Genomic DNA, 18,503 nt, shown 5'->3' with positions numbered 1-18,503 from the left:
GAGACCTGGGGTGGAGTCCCACGTCATGCTCCCTGCATGAAGCCTGCTTCTCCCTCTGCCCGTGTCTCTGCCTCTCTCTCTGTCTCTGTGTCCCTCATGAATAAGTAAATAAAAATTTTTTTAATAAAATAAAACAGAAGTTGGGTCTTTGAAAAGATCAGGAGTATGTTGTTTCTTTTCCACATTATATGTGAATTTCTCAAATCCCTTCCTGTTACTGATTTCTACTTTCATTTCATTTCAGTTATTGTGACTTCAATCTTTTAAAATTCATTTTTAAAAAAGATTTATTTTTTGAGGGTGCCTGGGTGAGGTGTCTGCCTTCCGCTCAGGTCATAATCTCAGGGTCCTAGGATTGAGCCCTGCATTGGGCTCCCTGCTCAGTGTGGAGCCTGCTTCTTCCTCTGCCTCTACCCCTTCCCTCTGGATGTGCTCTCTCTCTGTGTCAAACAGATAAAATCTTTATTAAAAATTGTGAAAAGAGAGAGATTGAGAGAGGATCTCAAATAAACTCCCCACTGAGTGCAGAGGCAAACACACAGCTTGATCTCAGGACTCTGAGCTGAAATCGAGTCGGATACTTAACCGAGTGAACCACTGAGGCCTCCCTAATCTTTTAAAATTGAGACTTTCTTGAGGCCTGACATATGGTCACTCTTGGAGGATATCATGTGCACTTGAGAAGAATGTGTATTTTGCTGTTCTTGTGTTAAGCGGTCTTCCTATGAATCTACAATAGTCTTCTAAATACCACATAACACCCTCGTTGAAATGGCTCCTGACCAACTGTCCAGAATCACATTTCCTCTTTACTTTAAAATTTTTTATTGTAGTAAAATATAAATAACATATACCATTTTGCATCTTAAGCATTTCTGAAGTCTGATTCAGCAGCATTAAGTACATTTGCATCCTTGTGCAATCTCCTTTTTTCGTTTTGACTCTTGGCTCCAGCCATCAGAACCATTTTGAATGTTCATAGATTCATTTAACAAAAAGCTATTGAATGTCTACTAGGTGGCAGGCACTGTTTGAAGCAATGGAGGAACAAAATGGACAGAAGTTCTCAGCTCCATGCAGCTTACATTTCTTAATGGAGACAAAACAAAACAAAGAAGTACAATATACAGCATGTTATTACATAGTGACTCATATTAATAAAAAAAAAAAGTAGAGAAGGGAAACAGGAAGTGTGTGTGTGTGTGTGTGTGTAAAATTTAGAAAGAATAACAAGGGAAGGTCTCCCTGAGGAGTCACTTGAGTAAAATCCAGAAGGATATAAGGAGAGAAGTAATTTCTTTATTTGGGGGAAAAGCGTTCTAGACAGAGGGAAGAGCAAGTACAAAGATCTTGAGGCAGGATCGTGCCTGAAATATTGAATGAAATTCGGAAGAGTTCAACTCAGCTCGTACAGAGTCAGATCATGCAGGACTTTTATGAAGCTTTTCATCATTCTCAATTGAAAATACGAGCCAGAAAATTTCCTGCTTAAATTAAAAAAAAAATTTTTTTTTATCTGAGTGCAATAGGAAGCCACTGGAAGGTTTGAGCTGGGAAGTGATGTGATAGGATCTATATTTTAAGAGATTACTTTGGCTGTTATTTTGAAAATACGCAATAGGGGAATCAAGTGTGGGGCAGAGAGTCCATTAGGAGACTACTGTAATAATCCAGGCAATAAAGTTGGCTTGGCAAGGGTGATGGCAGCGGAGATCGTGGGAAACGGTGAGATTCTGACAGATTAGATGAAGGTGTGATGCAAGAGAAACAGAAGTCAGAATGACTACAAAGTTTTTGGCTTAAGGACCTCGAAGAATGGAATGAATGGTCATTTACTGAGTTGGCAAAGACTCCGCCGCGAAGGAAGTATTTGGGGGGTGGGGGCGGGGAGGAAAGGGTATGCGCAGCTCAGTCTTGGACATGTTAGGCTTGTTATGTCTAGCAGAAATCCAGGCGAAGGTATCTAATCAGGAGGTGCATGTATAGGATTCTGGGGTGCAGGGGAAAGTGGGCTGGACTCCCAACTTGAGAGCTCTCATCGTGTGACACGGCCATCTGCTTTCATGCTCACTCTCGTGGGCGTGCCCAAGGACGTGTTTTCGTGAACACACGTTATGAGCTGAGCACCTGCTCTGCCTGCTCCGGTGTGAGGCCTGACGCACAGGTGTGTTAGGCTTGGGTAGCAGACAGGGGAGGGTGCTAGTGATGGGCAGGGACGGGGGACACACGCAGAGGTGCAGGGCTTGGACGTGCCGCACCTGCGGCGTCTATGGAGGCGTTCAGGAAGGAGCCGGCTGGACGCGGCCGGGGGCTCAGGGCGCAGGTCTGGGCCGGAGACTTGGCACGCAGTGGGCAACGGCAGCCTTGGGAGTGGCTGGGAGCGGCCCCGGGGCGGGGGGGGGGGGGGGGTTGGCGTGAGTCGCTCGGCTGCCGGGAACAGGGATGACACATCTTCCCACATTCATTGTTTTCTATTTCCCTTAAGCGCCTGCTGTCATCACACTAGACGCCCTAAATCCACCACCGCTCGCTAGGAATGCTCTTTATTCCGCGCGGCACCTCCCCGGGCCCCGCGCCTGCGCAGAGCGGGAGGGGCGGGCCCTCCAGGCGGTGGCGTCACAGGGAGGCGTGGCTTCGGCGGCCCCGCCCCTGGCCCGCCTCCGGGGCATTGGCTGGCTGGACGCGCGGCCCTTGGGGCTCCGGGGGCCTCAGGCCAGCTGCAGCAGGTCGAGTTTGGCCAGCAAGCCTTGCGTGCGATTGTAGACATCCCCCAGGGTGCCCGCCGCCCGGGCCAGCGCGGCCCGCGCCTCCGCCTCCCCGGCGCCCGGGCACGCCAGCTCTAGCCAGTGGCCGCGGCCGGGGAAGGCGAGGAAGGCGAGGCGGACGGCCTGACGGGTCAGCCAGGGGTGGTGCGGGGCCAGCGCCGTGCGGTACGCGTCGCTGCACTGCGCGCCGGCGTCCGGCCCGCCCCGCGTCCCGGTGGCCACCCGGTGGAGGCAGAGTTGGGACCAGCGCAGCGCTCGGTGCAGCAGGAGCAGTGTGCGCGAGCCCGAGGAGCCGGCGGGGTCTCGAGGGGCGACCCCGTGCGGCTCCAGCAGGCCAGCCCGCCGCTCCCACGCCGCCATGGCCGCCAGCGACGAGTAGTGCGCCGCCTCCGGGCCGTGCACCCGCGCCTCGAGGGCCATCACTTTGGCAGAGGCCTCGCTCGTGGCGAAGGCGAAGATGGAGCCGAGGGGAGCTAGGAACCTGTGTGTTCGGGGGCAGGCAGAGCGTGGTTGGAGAGCGGGCGGGGGAGGCCCCGGGAGGCGGGCCCCGGGGTGGAGGACCCAAGGCCACTCACCTGACTAGCGCCCTCCATCCCGCGAGGTACTGCGGCAACGCCACATCGCCTTCGGGGTGCAGGCTGGCTCGGAACGGCCCTACCACGCGGCCCAGCGCTCCCTGGGGGCCCGCGCACTGAGGCTCTTCCCACTCGGGGGCCTCCGGGGGGCCCGATTGCCGCGGGACCTTGGGGGCAGACACGGGTGGGAGGGGGCGGGAGCAGAACCCCTGGCCTGCGGGGCCTCCTGCGCGGAGCAGCCCGGGCGCGCCCTGCAGACGTGACTCCTAAAGTCGGCCTGGCGTCTCTCCTGCTGCTGACGGGAAAGGGGACACTGGGAGCAGGACCAACCCCCTCCCCGGATCCTAGACCTGGCCGGGCTCCCCGCGATCCGGATCCCACCCCCGTCCCCAGCATACCTGGGCCGGCGGTGGGCCCTGGGGGACACACCACTGTGCCCCGGATCTGCAGCCCGGGAGGACCTCTGGGGAGGGGCGAGGCCGAGCAGTGAGGAGGGGGCTCGGGGCGCCCGCGCGGAGCTTCCCGGTTCCTCCCAGGGCAGCCGAGGGCAGGGGACACTCACGCAGGCTCCAGGCACAGACGTAGAGCAGCAGCAGCAGGAGGACCGCGAGGGGAATCGCGTGGCGGAACCAGCACCGCGAGACAAGCGGCAGCATCGCGACCCCAGTACCTGCTGCTGGCGCCATCGCCCCTCACCGGCCCCCAGCCAGCCCTTGTCCCTCCGTCTCCTCGGGAGAAGCCCGAGGTACGCTGAGGTGCTAAGGGTTAATTAATAATTAACCTACCAAGTCCCCTTCCCCGGCGCCCTTTGCCCCAGAGGGCAGCATCCCAGCGATGAAGGACCGGATGGAGAGGATTTGGGGGGACTCACGGAATGGAGAAGATTGGGGGGGGGGATTCAGCACCAACCACACATCTCTGCGTTTGCCTTCCGTGTAGGGCCAGGTTGTAGGAAGAAGGAAGAAAGGCCCCGAGAACCAGTTTCCCCACTGAGCAATGGTGGGGGCCCGACATTAATTCTGGGCTTGAATTCTGGCCACTGTAAACTGAGGACAATAATAGGTACTTTGTCGATCGCATCTGAGGATTAAATGATAACGTATGTGCCAACACTGTAAATGCAAAAGTTTACCACAATTGCTCCATAAATCTTAACGTGTTAGGTTCAAACATAGGGCACCTGGGATTCCAGGAAGCGCCCACTTCTAAATTCACTCTTCCGTGTTCAAGGGACCTATCTCCATCTGGATGCTTTAGACTTTAGGCTTTATTTATTTGTTTTTATTCATGAGAGACTCAGAAAGAGAGAGGCAGAGACATAGGCAGAGGGAGAAGCAGGACTCCATCCGGGTACTCCAGGATCAGCCCTGAGCCAAAAGCAGATGTGCCCAACCCCCGAGTCACCCAGGCATCCCTACTTTAGGCTTTGAATGTTTATATTTTTTGTGGCTTCATTTTTTTTTTTTTAACTCCAGATTGCTTCTGGTTCTTCAGTTATTCATCTCGTGTGTGTGTGTGTGTGTGTGTGTGTGTGTTTTAAAGAATCTCTTTGCCTGATGTGGGGCTTGAACTCATGACCCCCAGATCAAGAGTTGCATATTCTGGGCAAGCATGCCACCCACATTATTCTTCAAACCAAACCTTATGAACTATTTTTGCATCCATGCCCTGTACTAGTTCTCAAGAAGACAAAAGAGCCCTCACAGAACTCAAGGTCCATTGGAAAATGTATCCTCTGTTTCCCCCACGTTGATGTGGGCTCCCATGAAGACAGGAGAGTGTGAAGAGCAGGCAAATCGGGGTTCGCCCCCTGACAAATTCAGGTCTTTTTTTTTTTCCTTCCCAAATTAGGATTCCACCTGGTGGTCATAGCTAGGAAAACATTCAGGGAAAGGACATGGAAGTGATGGAAGAAACAGCATCTTTTGCTCTTAGGCGTTCTCCATCCCCTCCTTGTAAACTACCTAGAATCGTTTCTGTGTATATTTTCTCTTTGGGGGAAGGGGTGCCCCGGATTCTCTGGGAGTCAGGGCCCCAATTACTAAGAAGAAGCTTTCTACCTCCCCCAGTTCCTGGATTCTTGTCCCATCTCTCCCTCTAACGCTCTTTCAAATTCTGGAGTCCTTGAGGTTGCTTCTGACCAATCCTGTCCATCACTTCTCTCCCTGGACTTTAGCTCCTGCTTCCTAGTGTGGGAGCGGTTCCAGGCTTGTTGACCTCAACCATAGGCAAGTCGCTTGCCATTTCTAAGCCCCAGTCCCATCATCTGCGGAATAGAAAGTGGAGTCTGCAGGGTTCCTGGAATGGATTAGTTTCGGGTGTCACTTAATCCAGGAGGCCCTTCCGTAATCAGAGTCTTCAGTCGCAGTGGTGCTATAAATGCACACAAGTAGCTCAGCTCACCGAGACCACAGGATGGAGAGGGGGGCCGCAGCCAAGCTGCTGTTGCTGGTGCTGCTGTGGGGCACCTGCTGCAGAAATGCACAAGCTGACCACCTGAGTGACTACACGTCGGTCATCGAGGTGACCAATGGGGGACCTTGGGGCGACTGGGCCTGGCCGGAGATGTGTCCTGATGGATTCTTTGCCAGTGGGTTCTCACTCAAGGTAGGGGCTCAGGCCTAGGTCTTGGAGTGGGGAGGAGACGCAGGACCCTGTGCACGTGTGCACAGGAACAGAGGATGGCAATCTTTTCACGGGTCCTTACCCCTCCGTTCCCCCCACTCCCTGCCCTGCCCAGGAAGAGCCCCCCCAAGGCATTTCCAGAGATGACACGGCTTTGAACGGGATTCGACTGCACTGCTCACGGGGGAATGCGGAGCGCAACACGCAGGTGGTGGAGTCCCAGTCTGGAAGGTGTGGGGCCAGGGCCAAGGACCCCAGAGGATGTGGATAAGCCCCTTCCTCTCTGTTACACACACACCCTTCTAGCTAACAGGGTAAAAGGTCAGGGCTGTGGGGCAGTTGAGACCTCCGAGGAGTGGGTGGGGAGTTGCTGGAGGTCAGGTGAGGAAACCCACCCCCCTACCCCCGTGGTGCAGCCCCCCGCTGAGAAGCCCCCAGGGCGAGTAGGGATGGAGGGGCGGGGTAGGGGACTTCAGACCCTGTGCTTCTCCCCTTGCCCTGTAGGTGGGGCTCATGGAGTGAGCCCCTGTGGTGCCCTGGCGGTGGCTTTCTGGTGGCTTTCTCGCTGAGGGTGGAGGCGCGCCAGACCCTCGGGGACAACACGGCTGCCAACAACGTACGCTTCCGCTGCTCCGACAGCACGGAGCTGGAGAGGCCCGGCCTGGCCTGGGGTGACTTTGGGAAATGGAGTAAGCCCTGCCCCAAAGGCGTGTGCGGTCTGCAGACCAAGGTGGAGCCCCCGATGGGCCTCCAGGATGACACCGCCCTCAACGACGTGCGCTTCTTCTGCTGCCGCAGTTAAGGAGGTCGCCGGCCCCCCGCCAGTCCCACCGCGCTCCCTCCCTATTATAGCTTCTCTGTCTCTGCTGTGGTCTCGCTTGTTTTAGAGGTAGGAAGCTGCGTCTCCTTGTCTTCCTCTTAGCTCGACATTGGGTCAGGCCTAAATTTGGGTTTGGGCTCAGGAGGCCAGGCAGGCCCCTGAAAGTCACGGACTCTTCATCCAGCAAAGTGCCCTTGAGGGCAGCCTAGGTGGCTCAGCAGTTTGGCGCCTGCCTTTTGCCCAGGGCGTGATCCTGGAGACACAGGATTGAGTCCTGCCTAAGGCTCCCTGCATGGAGCCTACTTCTCCCTCTGCCTGTGTCTCTGCCTCTCTTGGTCTCTCATTAATAAATAAAAATCTTTAAAAAAAGAAAAAGTGCCCTTGAACACAATTTTGCGTCTGATGGTGGTGTCTGCAGACATATTGTCCTCGTTAAGAGCTCAGGGTCTTTCCTTTCTGAACCATCAGTGACCTCAGGTTGAGAAATGTCTACCAAATTAGGAGCCAGCAACATTAGAACACCCTAAGCTTTCATTTTCTAGAGTTTGGACTAATTTGTCTTTTTCACCGTTTCCTTTTCTTTCCTACAAAAGTTAAAGAATGGCTCTTCTGGGGCAGCTGGGGGGCTCCCATGGTTACACATCTGCCTTCAGCTCAGGTTACATCTCTGGGTCCTGGGATCAAGCCCCACAACAGGCTCCTGGCTTAGTGAGGAGCCTGCTTCTCCCTCTCTCCCTGCTCCTGTTCTTTCTCTCTATCTGTTTCAAATTAATAAATAAAAAGTATTTTTTAAAAAAATGAAAGTGGCTTTTCCACGTACGGATTTCTGCCTGGGACCTTTGTCCTTGCTGGTCTCCACCTGTAACCCCCCAGCTACCTGGATGGCTTGTCCATTTACCAGACTTCGGCTCTGATTTCACTTTCTTGGACTTTATTTTATTTTAAAAAGTCCCTCCATCAGCTAATACCTATCCCATCACCAGCGTGTTTTTTTAAAAAGTGAAGTAATCTGGGATCCCTGGGTGGCGCAGCGGTTTGGTGCCTGCCTTTGGCCCGGGGCGCGATCCTGGAGACCCGGGATCGAATCCCACGTCGGGCTCCCGGTGCATGGAGCCTGCTTCTCCCTCTGCCTGTGTCTCTGCCTCTCTCTCTCTCTGTGTGACTATCATAAGTAAATAAAAATTAAAAAAAAAAAAAAAAGTGAAGTAATCTATTGGCTGTCAAAAAAATGTGTACCCTTCTTACACCCCTGGGTTGTTAAATTCTTTGGGCATATGGAACTTGCCTGTCTTGTTTGGCACTGTATGTGAGCGCATTCTAACAGGCCAATAACTACTTGTTAAGGACACTTGGGGGGGGTTCCCAAACAGGAGCACCCGGAGGCCCTGTGTGGCTGGAGGCCTTGGGGCCCTCCATGCACAGAGGGCATCATCTGAGACCCGAACAGAGAGTTCAAAAGTTTATTCCAGGTTCAGGTGGGCCAGTCGGGCATCCAGGAGGGAGCACAACATCAGTGGAACTTCATTGAGGGGTGCCCTGCGGAAAAGAGAAAGTGAGGACGCAGCCAGGGAGCAAGGGGGTTTTCGCTCCAGCTCCACCCCCACTATGCCCCACCTCCTTCTTCCTGCAATCGCCGCAGAAGACACCGAGGGTGGCGTTCACCAGCTGTATCCCGCACAGCACGACCTCCAGACACGAGGCGGCCACCAGCAGCGAGAAGAGAGTCACATTCCAGGAGACCACACCTGGTGGCTCCACGCACAAGTCCCACAAAGTATGGTTGAGCAGGTAAGAGCCTCTGCGGGGTGGGGGTGAGGGGGGGCAGGGTCACGTGAGAGGGTGTGCCCTCCCTGCAGCCCTGTGCAGGTGTCCAGGGAGGTTTACTCATGTGGCCCACGTGGAGGAGGCCCTGGCGCAGGTGCATCCCCCCCACTGCAGGTTGGGCATCCAGGTGGGAAAGGCGGGGCAGAGAGGGGCAAGCGAAGCCTTACTCGGTGTCTTTGAAGTGATATTCCCACTGGCCGTTCATTAAGCAAATGGGTCCGATTCGGAGCCCGGCTCCCGACACCGACAGGCAGTAGATGGCACCCAGCACCCCGAAGGCCGAGGAGAAGATGGAGCGCAGCATCTGGATGTGCCATGGAAGGAGAAGTGAGCAGGCCGCCTCTCCTGCGCCTGCACCTTACCTCGCAGGGCTCCCGGCGCATGCAAAATACATCTCCCTGAGCATCTGGGGAGCTCAGTCCATTAAGCATCTGCTTTCGACTGGGGTCATGGTCGTGGGTCCTGGGGTCGAGCTCCCAGTGGTGCTTCCTGCTTAGCGAGGAGCCTGCTTTTCCCTCTCCATCTGCCCCCTTTCGTGCTCCCGTGCTCGTTCTCTCTCTCTCAAATAAATGAATAAAATCTTAAAAAAACAAAACAAAACAAAAAACCCTCCCTGCAAACCCGGGGGCTGGGCCTTAGCTGCTCCTGGAGCCAGAGGCTGCGGAGGTCGGTCGGAAGTTGTAGCGCCCCTCTGTATGCCCACTGAGGCCAAGTGCAGGGGCGTAGCTGGGACTCTGAGGAGGAGCTCCCGCAGCTGGTGGGGGACCGTGGCCACAGGTGTGGCTCTGCGAAGATCCATGCAGAGGGTCTTCCCAATCCCGCCCTCGTTTGAATCTTACCCTGCAGCGATTTCCGCAGCAGCCCACGCCGCAGCAGCCCTTGCCCCCTGCGCGAACAGCCGCGATGCCGGGACATAGCACCTGTAGAGGAGGATCAGTATGACAGCCAGGCCCCCCGCCGCTCCCCACATCCTCCACACCTTACTGCAGGGGTGTCGCGGGCCGCTAGTCTCCCCCTGGAGCTGCCTGGGATGCCATCAGCCCTTTGGACTGTAGGAAGGCCTTATCTCCCTGACTCCTGGAACGCGCTTCCCTCCTGCCTTTACTTATATCATCATTGACGTGCCTACTTATCTGCAGCCTCCAAGAGGGTAGGGCCCAATGTACGATATCCTCCATAGATCTTGGCGCCTGGTAGGTGCCCAGCTGAACCGTAGTCAGAGGGCCTGGGGTCAATTAATGCCAACCCTGTGCTCACTTCACACTCTAGGGATGGCCTCATCTCTCTGGGTCTTCAAAACCCACCTCACAGGGCTGTTCTCAGGATTTAATGAAATGCCAGATCGACTTCAGGTCAAGAGTGGCTCAGTACATGCTCAATAACAATAAATCTCCGTGGCAGAAAGGAATAATGGTGTTGGAGTGTCTGGTGAGCTGGGATTATGTGGAGCGGATGGGGAGAATGTTGGTGAATGCCCTGATGGGCAGTGCAGGGACCCCCAACCTACAATCTTGGTCCTTTTTTTAAAAAAAAAAATTATTTATTTATTCATGAGAGACACAGAGAGGCAGAGACACAGGCTGGCTCCATGTGGGGAGCCCACAATGGGGCTTGATGCCAGGACCCTGGGATCACGCCTTGAGCCTAAAGCAGATGCTCAACCACTGAGCCCCCCAGGTGCCCCTCAAGTTTTCCTTTAATGATTCTTGAACCTGTCTGGACGATCAATCCCCCACCACCTCCCCGAAGGATGACATTTTCTCCACCTTTCTGTGAGATGTCTGAATCTCTTGCTCCCGTGCTGCCGCACACTCCATCCTACGTTGCTACCACCAGAGTGAACTTAGCTTTCAACTGGTCTCTTCTCTGCCCAAATCCTTCAGGATCTCCTCAGGGAGACATAAAGTCTGAATTCTAGGAGGGGGCACCTGGGGGGCTGAGTTGGTTGAGACTCAATTCTTGGTTTCAGCTCAAGTCATGATCCCAGCCAGGGTCATGGGATCGAGCCCCATGTCCAGTTCCTTCCTCAGTGCTGAGTCTGCTTGAGATTCTCCCTCTACCTCTCCCTGTGTCCCTCCCCCCACTCTTGCACACGCTGTCTCTCTTTCTAAAATAATAAATAAATAAAATATTTAAAAGAGAAAAAGAAGGATGCCTGGATGGCTCAATGGTTGCCTTCGGCTCAGGTCGTGACCCCGGGGTCCTGGGATTGAGTCCCCCATCAGGCTCCCCGCAGGTGGCCTGCTATCTCCCTCTGCCTGTCTCCCTGAGTTTCTCAGGAATAAATAAATAAAATCTTAAAGAGAGAAAGAGAGAGATTGAGCTTGGGGAAGGCGTTCGAGGCTGCTCACTTTGGCTCTGGCCTTATCTTGTTGCACCACACCAGGCTCTTTGCCTATTGCCCATCTCTGGAATTCCACAGCTGTCTTGATCTTTGCCTCTCTGTGCCTTGTGTGGCACACAGTGTACCAGGCATCATTTCATTCCTCTCTACGGGTGGGGCTGAGGGTTTAATTCTGTCATCTCATTCCTCGTGACGTCATAGAAACACCTGCCAAAGTGAGTAGAGTTCTTCCAGATACTCCCTGTCTGCTCTTCCATGTCTCCCAGCAGAACCAGCAGTGGCCCTCTGGGTGGGATGCTTAACTGGAAAGCCCCCAGATCCAAAGACACCTAGAATTGCTTTTGGGGTTTACCAATTTCCATTGACCTACCTCTTTGAGATTTCTATTTTCTTAGCCAAAGTGTTTAGTTCCTTTTTTTAAAAAAGATTTTTATTTATTTATTCATGAGAGACACAGCGGTTGAGTGGCTGCCTTGGATCCTCGCAGGGAGCCTCTCTCTCTGAATGAATAAATAAATAAATCTTAAAAAAAAAGAAAAAAAAAGATTTTATTTATTTATTCATGCGAGACACACACACACACAGAGAAAGAGAGAGAGAGAGACAGAGGCAAAGACCCAGGCAGAGGTAGAAGCAGGCTCCATGCAGGGAGCCCGACATGGGACTCGATCTTGGGTCTCCAGGATCACACCCTGGGCCGCAGGCGGTGCTAAACCGCTGCGCCACCGGGGCTGCCCAATAAATAAAATCTTTAAAGAAAAAAAAAGAACTTCAGAAAACCCTTTGGCAATATCCATGAGCACTGAATGCCTGCACGCACCTTAAGAATCAGCCATTTCGGGAATCCCTGGGTGGCTCAGTGTTTTAGCGCCTGCCTTTGGCCCAGGGTGTGATCCTGAGGTCCTGGGATTGAGTCCCGCATCGGGCTCCCTGCATGGAGCCTGCTTCTCTCTCTGCCTGTGTGTCTGCCTCTCTCTCCTCTGTGTCTTTCATGAATAAATAAATAAAATCTTAAAAAAAAAAAAGAAAGGAATCAGCCATTTCACTCCTAAGTATCCATCCAACAGTCATGCAAACAGAAGTTCGCCTAAAAACATCTGTGGGAATGTCCATAGCACCATTATTTGCAATAAACCCAAGTTGGGGCCTATGCAAACACCCATCAATGGTAGGATGTTTAAATTAATTGCAGTGTATGCACACCCTGGAACGCACAAGAAATAACAGACTACGCCTCTGTATAATGACACGGATGAACCTCACACACATATGTTGAGCTGGAGAAGCCAGACACAAAATTGCTACCCTGCAGGGTTCCATTCATATAAAGCGCTGAACGGGCAAGACTAGCCCATGGGGTTAGAAATCAGGGTGGTGGGGACTCTAGTGGGGGTCGTGCCTGGCATGGGAGGCACGTCTGGGATTCTGGTAATGAACTGTGTCTTGGTCTGAGTGCTGGGTGCATGGGGAGGTCCGCTTTGTAAAAATCTGCTGGGCTGTCTGCTAAGGATCTGGGCGCTCGTCCGTATGACTTTAAAAAAAGTTCAGGGGATCCCTGGGTAGCTCAGCGATTTAGTGCCTGTCTTTGGCCCAGGGCGCGATCCTGGAATCCCGGGATTGGGTCCCACGTCGGGCTACTGGCATGGAGCCTGCTTCTCCTGCCTGTGTCTCTGCCTCTCTCTCTCTCTCTCTATGTCTATCATAAGTAAATAAATAAATCTTAAAAAAAAAAAAAAAAAAAAAAAAAAAAAACAAAGTTCAAAAGCTGGCAGCCTGATTGGCTCAGCAGTTTAGCACCGTCTTCAGCCCAGGGCGTGATCCTGGAGACTTGGGTTCAAGTCCTGCTTTGGGGTCCCTGCATGGTGCCTGGTTCTCCCTCTGCCTGTGTCTCTGCCTGTCTCTCTCTCTCTCTCTGTGTCTCCCATGAATAAAGAAATAAAATCTTTTTTAAAATAGTTCAAAAGCTCAAAACAAGGTAAAAGGTCCTTCTATAGTTTCTTGTTGTACTTTTTTGTTTGTTTGTTTTTTTATTTATTTGAGACACAGAGAGAGGGAGCACCAACAGGGGGAGAAGCATACTCCCCGCGGAGCAGGGAGCCAGATGCAGAATTCAACCCCAGGACACTGGGATCATGACCTGAGCAGAAGGCAGATGTTCCCCGACTGAGGCCCCCCCCCACCCGGGGCACCTTTCCTGTTGCAGTTATAATAAAATCCCCATTCTTCACAAGGGTCTACATGCTCTGGCCCATGCCTGCCTCAGGGCTCATCTCATTAAACCCCCACTGCCCCGGCTGCCCACACGATCCTCAGATGTGCCAGCTTAGGCTGTGTACTTGCCAGCCACCTGCCCACCCTCGGCTGTGGTGTAGCTTCCTTCGTTTTGTCTTGTGGGGTCCAGTTCAGATGTCACCTCACTGAGGTCTTCCTTGAAGATGCTATAAACAGGGGCGCCTGGCCAGCTCGGTGGGTACAGCACTCCACTTTTGGTCCTGGGGTTATGACTTTGAGCTCCATGTGTGGCATAGAGTTTACTTAAAAAAAATTAAAAGTATATTCTTGGGGTGCCTGGGTGGCTCAGTCGGTTAAGCATCTGCCTCTTGATTTGGGCTCAGGTCGTGATCTCAGGGTTATGGGACTGAGCCTCACATTGGGGTGGGAATGGGGGTGGTGTGCTTAGGATTCTCCCTCTCCATCTCCCCCTGCCCCTCCCCTGACCCCTCCCCTCCTCTCTTTGGAAAAAAGTTTTAAAATTTTCAAAAATATATACTCTCCGGGTGCCTGGGTGACTCAGTGGATGAGCATCTCCCTTCCACTCAGGGCGTGATCCCAGGGTCCTGGGATTGAGTCCCATGTCTGGCTACCCGAAGGGATCTGCTTCTCCCTCTGCCTGTGTCTCTGCCTCTCACTCTGTGTGTCTCTCAGGAATAAAAAATAAAATCTGAAAAAAAAAAAAAAAAAAAAAAAAAGCATTCTCTTACCTAGAAATGAAATTCAAAGGGATAGAAAGTGATGTTTAAAAAAAAGAAAGAGGGATCCCTGGGTGGCGCAGCGGTTTGGCGCCTGCCTTTGGCCCAGGGCACGATCCTGGAGACCCGGGATCGAATCCCATGTCGGGCTCCCGGGGCATGGAGCCTGCTTCTCCCTCTGCCTTTGTCTCTGCCTCTCTCTCTCTCTCTCTCTGTGACTATCATAAATAAATAAAAAAATTAAAAAAAATGTTTAAAAAAAAGAAAGAAAGAAAATGCTATGAACACTGCCCACTCCCCACCCCACGCCCAACCCCCCTTGCCCTAGGAAGGAGCTCTTTGCCATCACACCTGCTTGGTCTCCTGGGGGTGGGGAGGGCCTGTCTTGCCTGAAATCATCTTACTCCTTTGTGTACTGCTCACAGGTTATTAACCGAGTGCCTGTCAAGTACTGGGCAGGACTGGTTAGCCACAGGGCTTGCATTCGCGCTCTCTGGATGCTGTATGTGTCCTAGAGGGAGTGCCAGCTCCAGGGAGAGCAGGGCCGTGGCCCTAGTCCCCGCGGTGCCTAAGGGACTCTGCGAACACAGGCGAGAAAGTCTCCTTAAGAGCAGCTGGGGCATGGAGGTGGGAAGAGAGGGGCCAGGAATGTCCTGGGCAGGGGTGCTGGCAGCGTGGGGGGTCTCCCCTGAGGCAGGCCAGTTAGACCATGGGGAGATAGGGGTGGCCAGGGCTGGAGAAGGGGCACAGTGTGGTGCTGAGTGAGGGTGCAGGGAGGACAGTCACTGTGTCCAGAGAGGCCCAGGGGAGCCCTGCCTGGGGAGTTTCACCCGTGAGTCCTCTGAGGAGTGAGGAGCCAAGCTGGGGACATCCCATGGCCATGTTAACCTACCCTGAAGTTCCCCGAAATGTCAGGGTGGGGATGAAGAGGTCTCTGAGGTGTGTGTCGTCCCCCCCCCTTCGTCAACCCCACTCCTGACAGATCTGAGTCTCCAGGAAGCCGAGGGCAGGGGCACCCTCCCCACCATGCACACCTGAGCTCTGAGTCGAGGCAGCCCCAGGATGGAGGGGGGCATCCAGAAGTGTGAGCGGAGAGTAGAGGGACCACGGGGAGGCGGAACAGGCAGGATGAACAGAGCTGTGATCCTGTTCCTGGCTCCAGGTGCTCACACCCAGCCTCCATGCCCGTTATCATCCAGCCCTGATCACCACCCACAGGGCCAGCTGTTCCCTCTGGCCTCCGAGGGAGAGGGAGGGATGCGCGATAGCATCTGCTGCCCTGCTGCCCGTGGCACCCTCCCCACGCCCCCGCAGGGCAGGGAGGGACAGGGAGTGGGGGCTCCTTCCTTCCTTCCTTCCTTCCTTCCTTCCTTCCTTCCTTCCTTCCTTCCTTCCTTCCCTTTACCCTTGGATTTTTGGATGTTCAGCTCAGGCCCCTGGGCCTCCCCCAGGACTCACAGGCCCTCGGTGTCTGAGGGCGGTGGGAGGACCCAGGTCCCTCCAGACTGCCATCCCCACCCCCCACCCCACCCCACTCGAGCCCAGGACCCCACAGCGGGGCGCCCACCCGCTCACCATCAGGCCCCCTCCGACGAAGCCAGCCATGAGCCACACTTGCAAACTGAGGTTGCTGACGTTTGTCCAGTTGGTCTTGCCCTGAGGCACCAGCAGGAGGGCATTGGCCACCATGCAGACCAGGGACAGGGGGATGAGGGAGAGCCCCACGAAGCGGGAGCACTTCCCAGTGCACATGGTGAGGCAGCCACCCCTACGAGTCCCGAGTGAAAGTGAGCCCCGATCCGGGGCCAGAATAAAAACAAGCCTGGAGCAAGGTACAAAGGTTGGAGAGGAGTGGCAGCATCAGGCGGGGAGAGATAAGGGAGAGACAGGCAGGAGCACCGCAAAGAGGAGGTGGAGGGGCCGCTGCCCTCGAGCTGGGGGTGTGGGGGTGGAGGCAAGGAGCTTGACACGCAGGAAGTGGCCTGAGGTTGGGGTGCTCTTTCTCCCTTCCTGCCGCACCTGCACCTGCCCCTGCGGCCATCCCCCAAGGGCCGCTAGCCTGCTTTGTGCCTCAGCCGAGAGCCTGACGCCTCTAAGTCCCTGCTGCCTCGGGGGCACCAGAGCTGTAGTGACTCCCCTTCCCTGGTGGCAGGTGCTGGGGACAACCTGGGCCCGTGTGAGGAGCAGTTAGTGAGCTGGGGTGCCCTGTCCTTCCCAGGGGTCCCAGGCTGAGGGGCCCTTCTGGAAGGAAACTAAAAGGATGGTGGCGAACCCTCATTGTGCTCTCATTTCTTCTGTCATTACTGGTTTAAAGATCCCTCCCCCTGGGGCGCCCAGGGTGAGGTTCAGTGGGTGAAGCATCTGCCTTCGGCTCAGGTCGTGATCCCAGGGTCCTGGGATCAAGTTGTGAGTCAAGCTCCCTGCTCAGTGGGGAGCCGGCTTCTCCCCTACTTAAAGCTCTCTCTCTTTCTCTCAAATAAATAAATACAATCTTAAACAATAATCAATAAATAAAAACAAAAAGCCCTCCTCTGCTGAGGCCACTGCCTGTCTCTCAGCAAGGAGGCCCGACTGATGCGAACATGCTGCCCCTGCCGCCTCAGTATGTGATTCGGTGATGGCCACAGGACCTGGGTCAGTCCTGTGAGAATCAATTCCTGACTCGGGTCATGGTCAGCCTGTGGTCAAAGAAGCTCTGGTTCTGTTGGGGGTGGCTGAAGTTCCTGGTGGCAGAGCCTTGCCATGAGGGAGGGCCTGCAGGAGAGCCAAGCCCCCAAGAGGAAGAGCAAAGACCGGGAGGGGTCTAGACGGTGTGGCTGGCACCATCGGAGCTGACAGATCCAGCCACGCCTGAAGCCTGATCAATCCCTCCAAGGTTCTGTCTTCCAGCAAACCAGTTGGAGGGGCGCTTCTGTTGATGGCGGCATGGAGAGTCCTTTCCGATACAGAGAGGGATTCACGAAGTCCTCACTGTGCACAGGGCCCATGGTTGGAGACTGTGAGGCCCCCCTGTGAGTCAGAGGCGGGCCTAGGTGCCAGGATGAAGGTGAAGGCCCTTGTAGGGTGCAGAGGCCAGGGGGTGGTGTGCAGCCAGGGACCCCAGCAGCCCCTTGAAACCATGGTGGAAATGCTGACAGTGGAGAAGTCCTTTCACTCAAGAAGAATGAAGAATCGGGGAGGCCTCCCCCCATTGACAACACAGCTGGATTCAGCACCGCCTACAAGGGCTTTGCCACTGGAACCAGAGGATGCCTGGAACAGGACATTTCTCTGAACCTCCCGGAACTCTGTGGTACAGGACCTGTGGACGATAATTGTGATTATTGTGACAACTGGTATTCAGTTTTGCCGAACGCTTTAAAAACACTTCCATGTTGTTTCTGATGTGTCTTTTCATTGATTTTTCTGTCTCTTTTTGTTGATTTATTTTTTTAATTTAATTTTATTTATTTTTTACACTCTCGTGTTTTATTTTTTTTAAGATTATTTATTTATGAGAGCCACAGAGAGAGAGAGACAGAGACAGAGACACAGACACAGGTAGAGGGAGAAGCAGGCTCCAATGCAGGGAGCCCGACGTGGGACTAGATCCTGGGTCTTCAGGATCTGGCCCTGGGCTAAAGGCAGCGTTAAACTGCTGAGCCACCCAGGCAGCCCCTTCTCTCGTGTTTTATTTTATTTTTATTTTTTTAAATTAAAAAAAAAATTATCTACGATAGTCACACACACGCAGAGGGAGAAGCAGGCTCCATGCACTGGAAGCCCGACGTGGGATTCGATCCCGGGTCTCCAGGATCGCGCCCTGGGCCAAAGGCAGGTGCCAAACTGCTGCGCCACCCAGGGATCCCTTCTCTTGTGTTTTAGAAGGTGGATCCTAAATCCTGTGAGCTTTGCAGGAGTGTCTTTTCACTTGTCACCTGTCTCCTTCTGAGAAGCCTTGGGCTGCCTTCCATCCCTGCAAGGCCCTCTGAGGGGGTTCGGTGCAGTTTCCCATGCTGGGCTTTATAGCTCACAGAAGAAGTGATGGTCACTGTCAGAGCAACGTCAGGTCACACTGATGGCCCCGAGAGGGGACTCAACCCCATCCCGGTGGGCAGAGCGGGATGCAGAGTCTGAGTGGTGCTGTTGCGTTTTAGGCGAGTAAAGAGACAAAGAAGTATGTGTGGGGTGGGCCACAGGTGTTCCTTATGTTGCATTTATACAATTGGATGTGCCTGAAATAATGAGGGGTTACCTGGCTGAGGCAGCCTGGGGAGCACACGACTCTTGGTCTCAGGGTTGTGAGTTTAAGCTCCATGCTGGCTCAGAGGTTACTAAAAAATAATAATAATAAACTTTAGAGGTGCCCGGGTGGCTCAGTCAGTTGAGTGTCTGACTCTTGTGTTTCAGCTCTGGTTGTGATCTCACAGGTCATGAGATTGAGCCCCGCATTGTGCTCCATACTCAGTAGGGAATCTGCTTGAGATCCTCTCCTTCTGCCCCCCCGGCCTACTTGGGCTCTTTCTCTCTCTCAAATAAATAAATAAAATCTTGGGCAGCCCCGGTGGCGCAGCGGTTTAGCGCCTCCTGCGGCCTGGGGTG

At 54.0% G+C, this 18,503-nt stretch overlaps 3 protein-coding genes across 5 annotated transcripts; 1 reads left to right on the top strand and 2 right to left on the bottom strand.

Moving 5' to 3' along the window:
• Positions 1 to 801: 801 nt before the first annotated feature.
• Positions 802 to 4,419, bottom strand: GLTPD2 (glycolipid transfer protein domain containing 2). 2 transcript variants are annotated; one of them, XM_072821477.1, is made up of 4 exons: positions 3,903 to 4,419; positions 3,739 to 3,803; positions 3,341 to 3,507; positions 802 to 3,246 (listed from the first exon to the last, which is right to left on the bottom strand). In XM_072821477.1, the coding sequence occupies exons 1-4, from the start codon at positions 4,024 to 4,026 to the stop codon at positions 2,709 to 2,711; spliced, it is 894 nt and encodes a 297-aa protein (XP_072677578.1). In that variant the 5' UTR covers positions 4,027 to 4,419; the 3' UTR covers positions 802 to 2,708. The 2 variants fall into 2 exon arrangements, with proteins under 2 accessions (XP_072677578.1, XP_072677577.1); XM_072821476.1 differs by having other exon boundaries at positions 3,739 to 4,419.
• VMO1 (vitelline membrane outer layer 1 homolog) lies at positions 4,128 to 10,730 on the top strand. 2 transcript variants are annotated; one of them, XM_072821480.1, is made up of 5 exons: positions 4,128 to 5,947; positions 6,081 to 6,196; positions 6,470 to 6,854; positions 8,425 to 8,573; positions 8,819 to 10,726. In XM_072821480.1, exons 1-3 carry the CDS (start codon positions 5,720 to 5,722, stop codon positions 6,765 to 6,767), a joined length of 642 nt encoding a protein of 213 aa, XP_072677581.1. In that variant the 5' UTR covers positions 4,128 to 5,719; the 3' UTR covers positions 6,768 to 6,854; positions 8,425 to 8,573; positions 8,819 to 10,726. The 2 variants fall into 2 exon arrangements, with proteins under 2 accessions (XP_072677581.1, XP_072677580.1); XM_072821479.1 differs by having other exon boundaries at positions 6,470 to 8,573; positions 8,819 to 10,730.
• On the bottom strand, positions 8,232 to 15,744 carry TM4SF5 (transmembrane 4 L six family member 5). Its single transcript, XM_072821481.1, has 5 exons — positions 15,498 to 15,744; positions 9,449 to 9,529; positions 8,777 to 8,913; positions 8,400 to 8,583; positions 8,232 to 8,321 (listed from the first exon to the last, which is right to left on the bottom strand). Exons 1-5 carry the CDS (start codon positions 15,672 to 15,674, stop codon positions 8,307 to 8,309), a joined length of 594 nt encoding a protein of 197 aa, XP_072677582.1. The 5' UTR covers positions 15,675 to 15,744; the 3' UTR covers positions 8,232 to 8,306.
• Between the last annotated feature and the right edge of the window lie 2,759 nt (positions 15,745 to 18,503).

This window comes from Canis lupus, chromosome 3 (assembly GCF_048164855.1).
Source record: "Canis lupus baileyi chromosome 3, mCanLup2.hap1, whole genome shotgun sequence".
NCBI classification, from domain to species: Eukaryota; Metazoa; Chordata; class Mammalia; order Carnivora; family Canidae; genus Canis; species Canis lupus.
Note: the sequence above shows the minus strand (reverse complement) of the source record. Positions and strands in the feature narration are given on the sequence as shown.

Coding starts and splice junctions, on each gene's coding strand:
- TM4SF5 (XM_072821481.1), bottom strand. CDS start 15,674: ATGTGCACTGGGAAGTGCTCCCGCTTCGTGGGGCTCTCCCTCATCCCC. Junction 8,914..9,448: donor GCTGCGGAAATCGCTGCAGG/GTAAGATTCAAA, acceptor TGGCACATCCAG/ATGCTGCGCTCCATCTTCTC. Junction 8,584..8,776: donor TATCACTTCAAAGACACCGA/GTAAGGCTTCGC, acceptor CCCACCCCGCAG/AGGCTCTTACCTGCTCAACC.
- GLTPD2 (XM_072821476.1), bottom strand. CDS start 4,026: ATGGCGCCAGCAGCAGGTACTGGGGTCGCGATGCTGCCGCTTGTCTCG. Junction 3,508..3,738: donor AGGGCCCACCGCCGGCCCAG/GTATGCTGGGGA, acceptor TCTGCCCCCAAG/GTCCCGCGGCAATCGGGCCC. Junction 3,247..3,340: donor GGATGGAGGGCGCTAGTCAG/GTGAGTGGCCTT, acceptor CCGAACACACAG/GTTCCTAGCTCCCCTCGGCT.
- VMO1 (XM_072821479.1), top strand. CDS start 5,720: ATGCACACAAGTAGCTCAGCTCACCGAGACCACAGGATGGAGAGGGGG. Junction 5,948..6,080: donor CCAGTGGGTTCTCACTCAAG/GTAGGGGCTCAG, acceptor TGCCCTGCCCAG/GAAGAGCCCCCCCAAGGCAT. Junction 6,197..6,469: donor GTGGAGTCCCAGTCTGGAAG/GTGTGGGGCCAG, acceptor CTTGCCCTGTAG/GTGGGGCTCATGGAGTGAGC.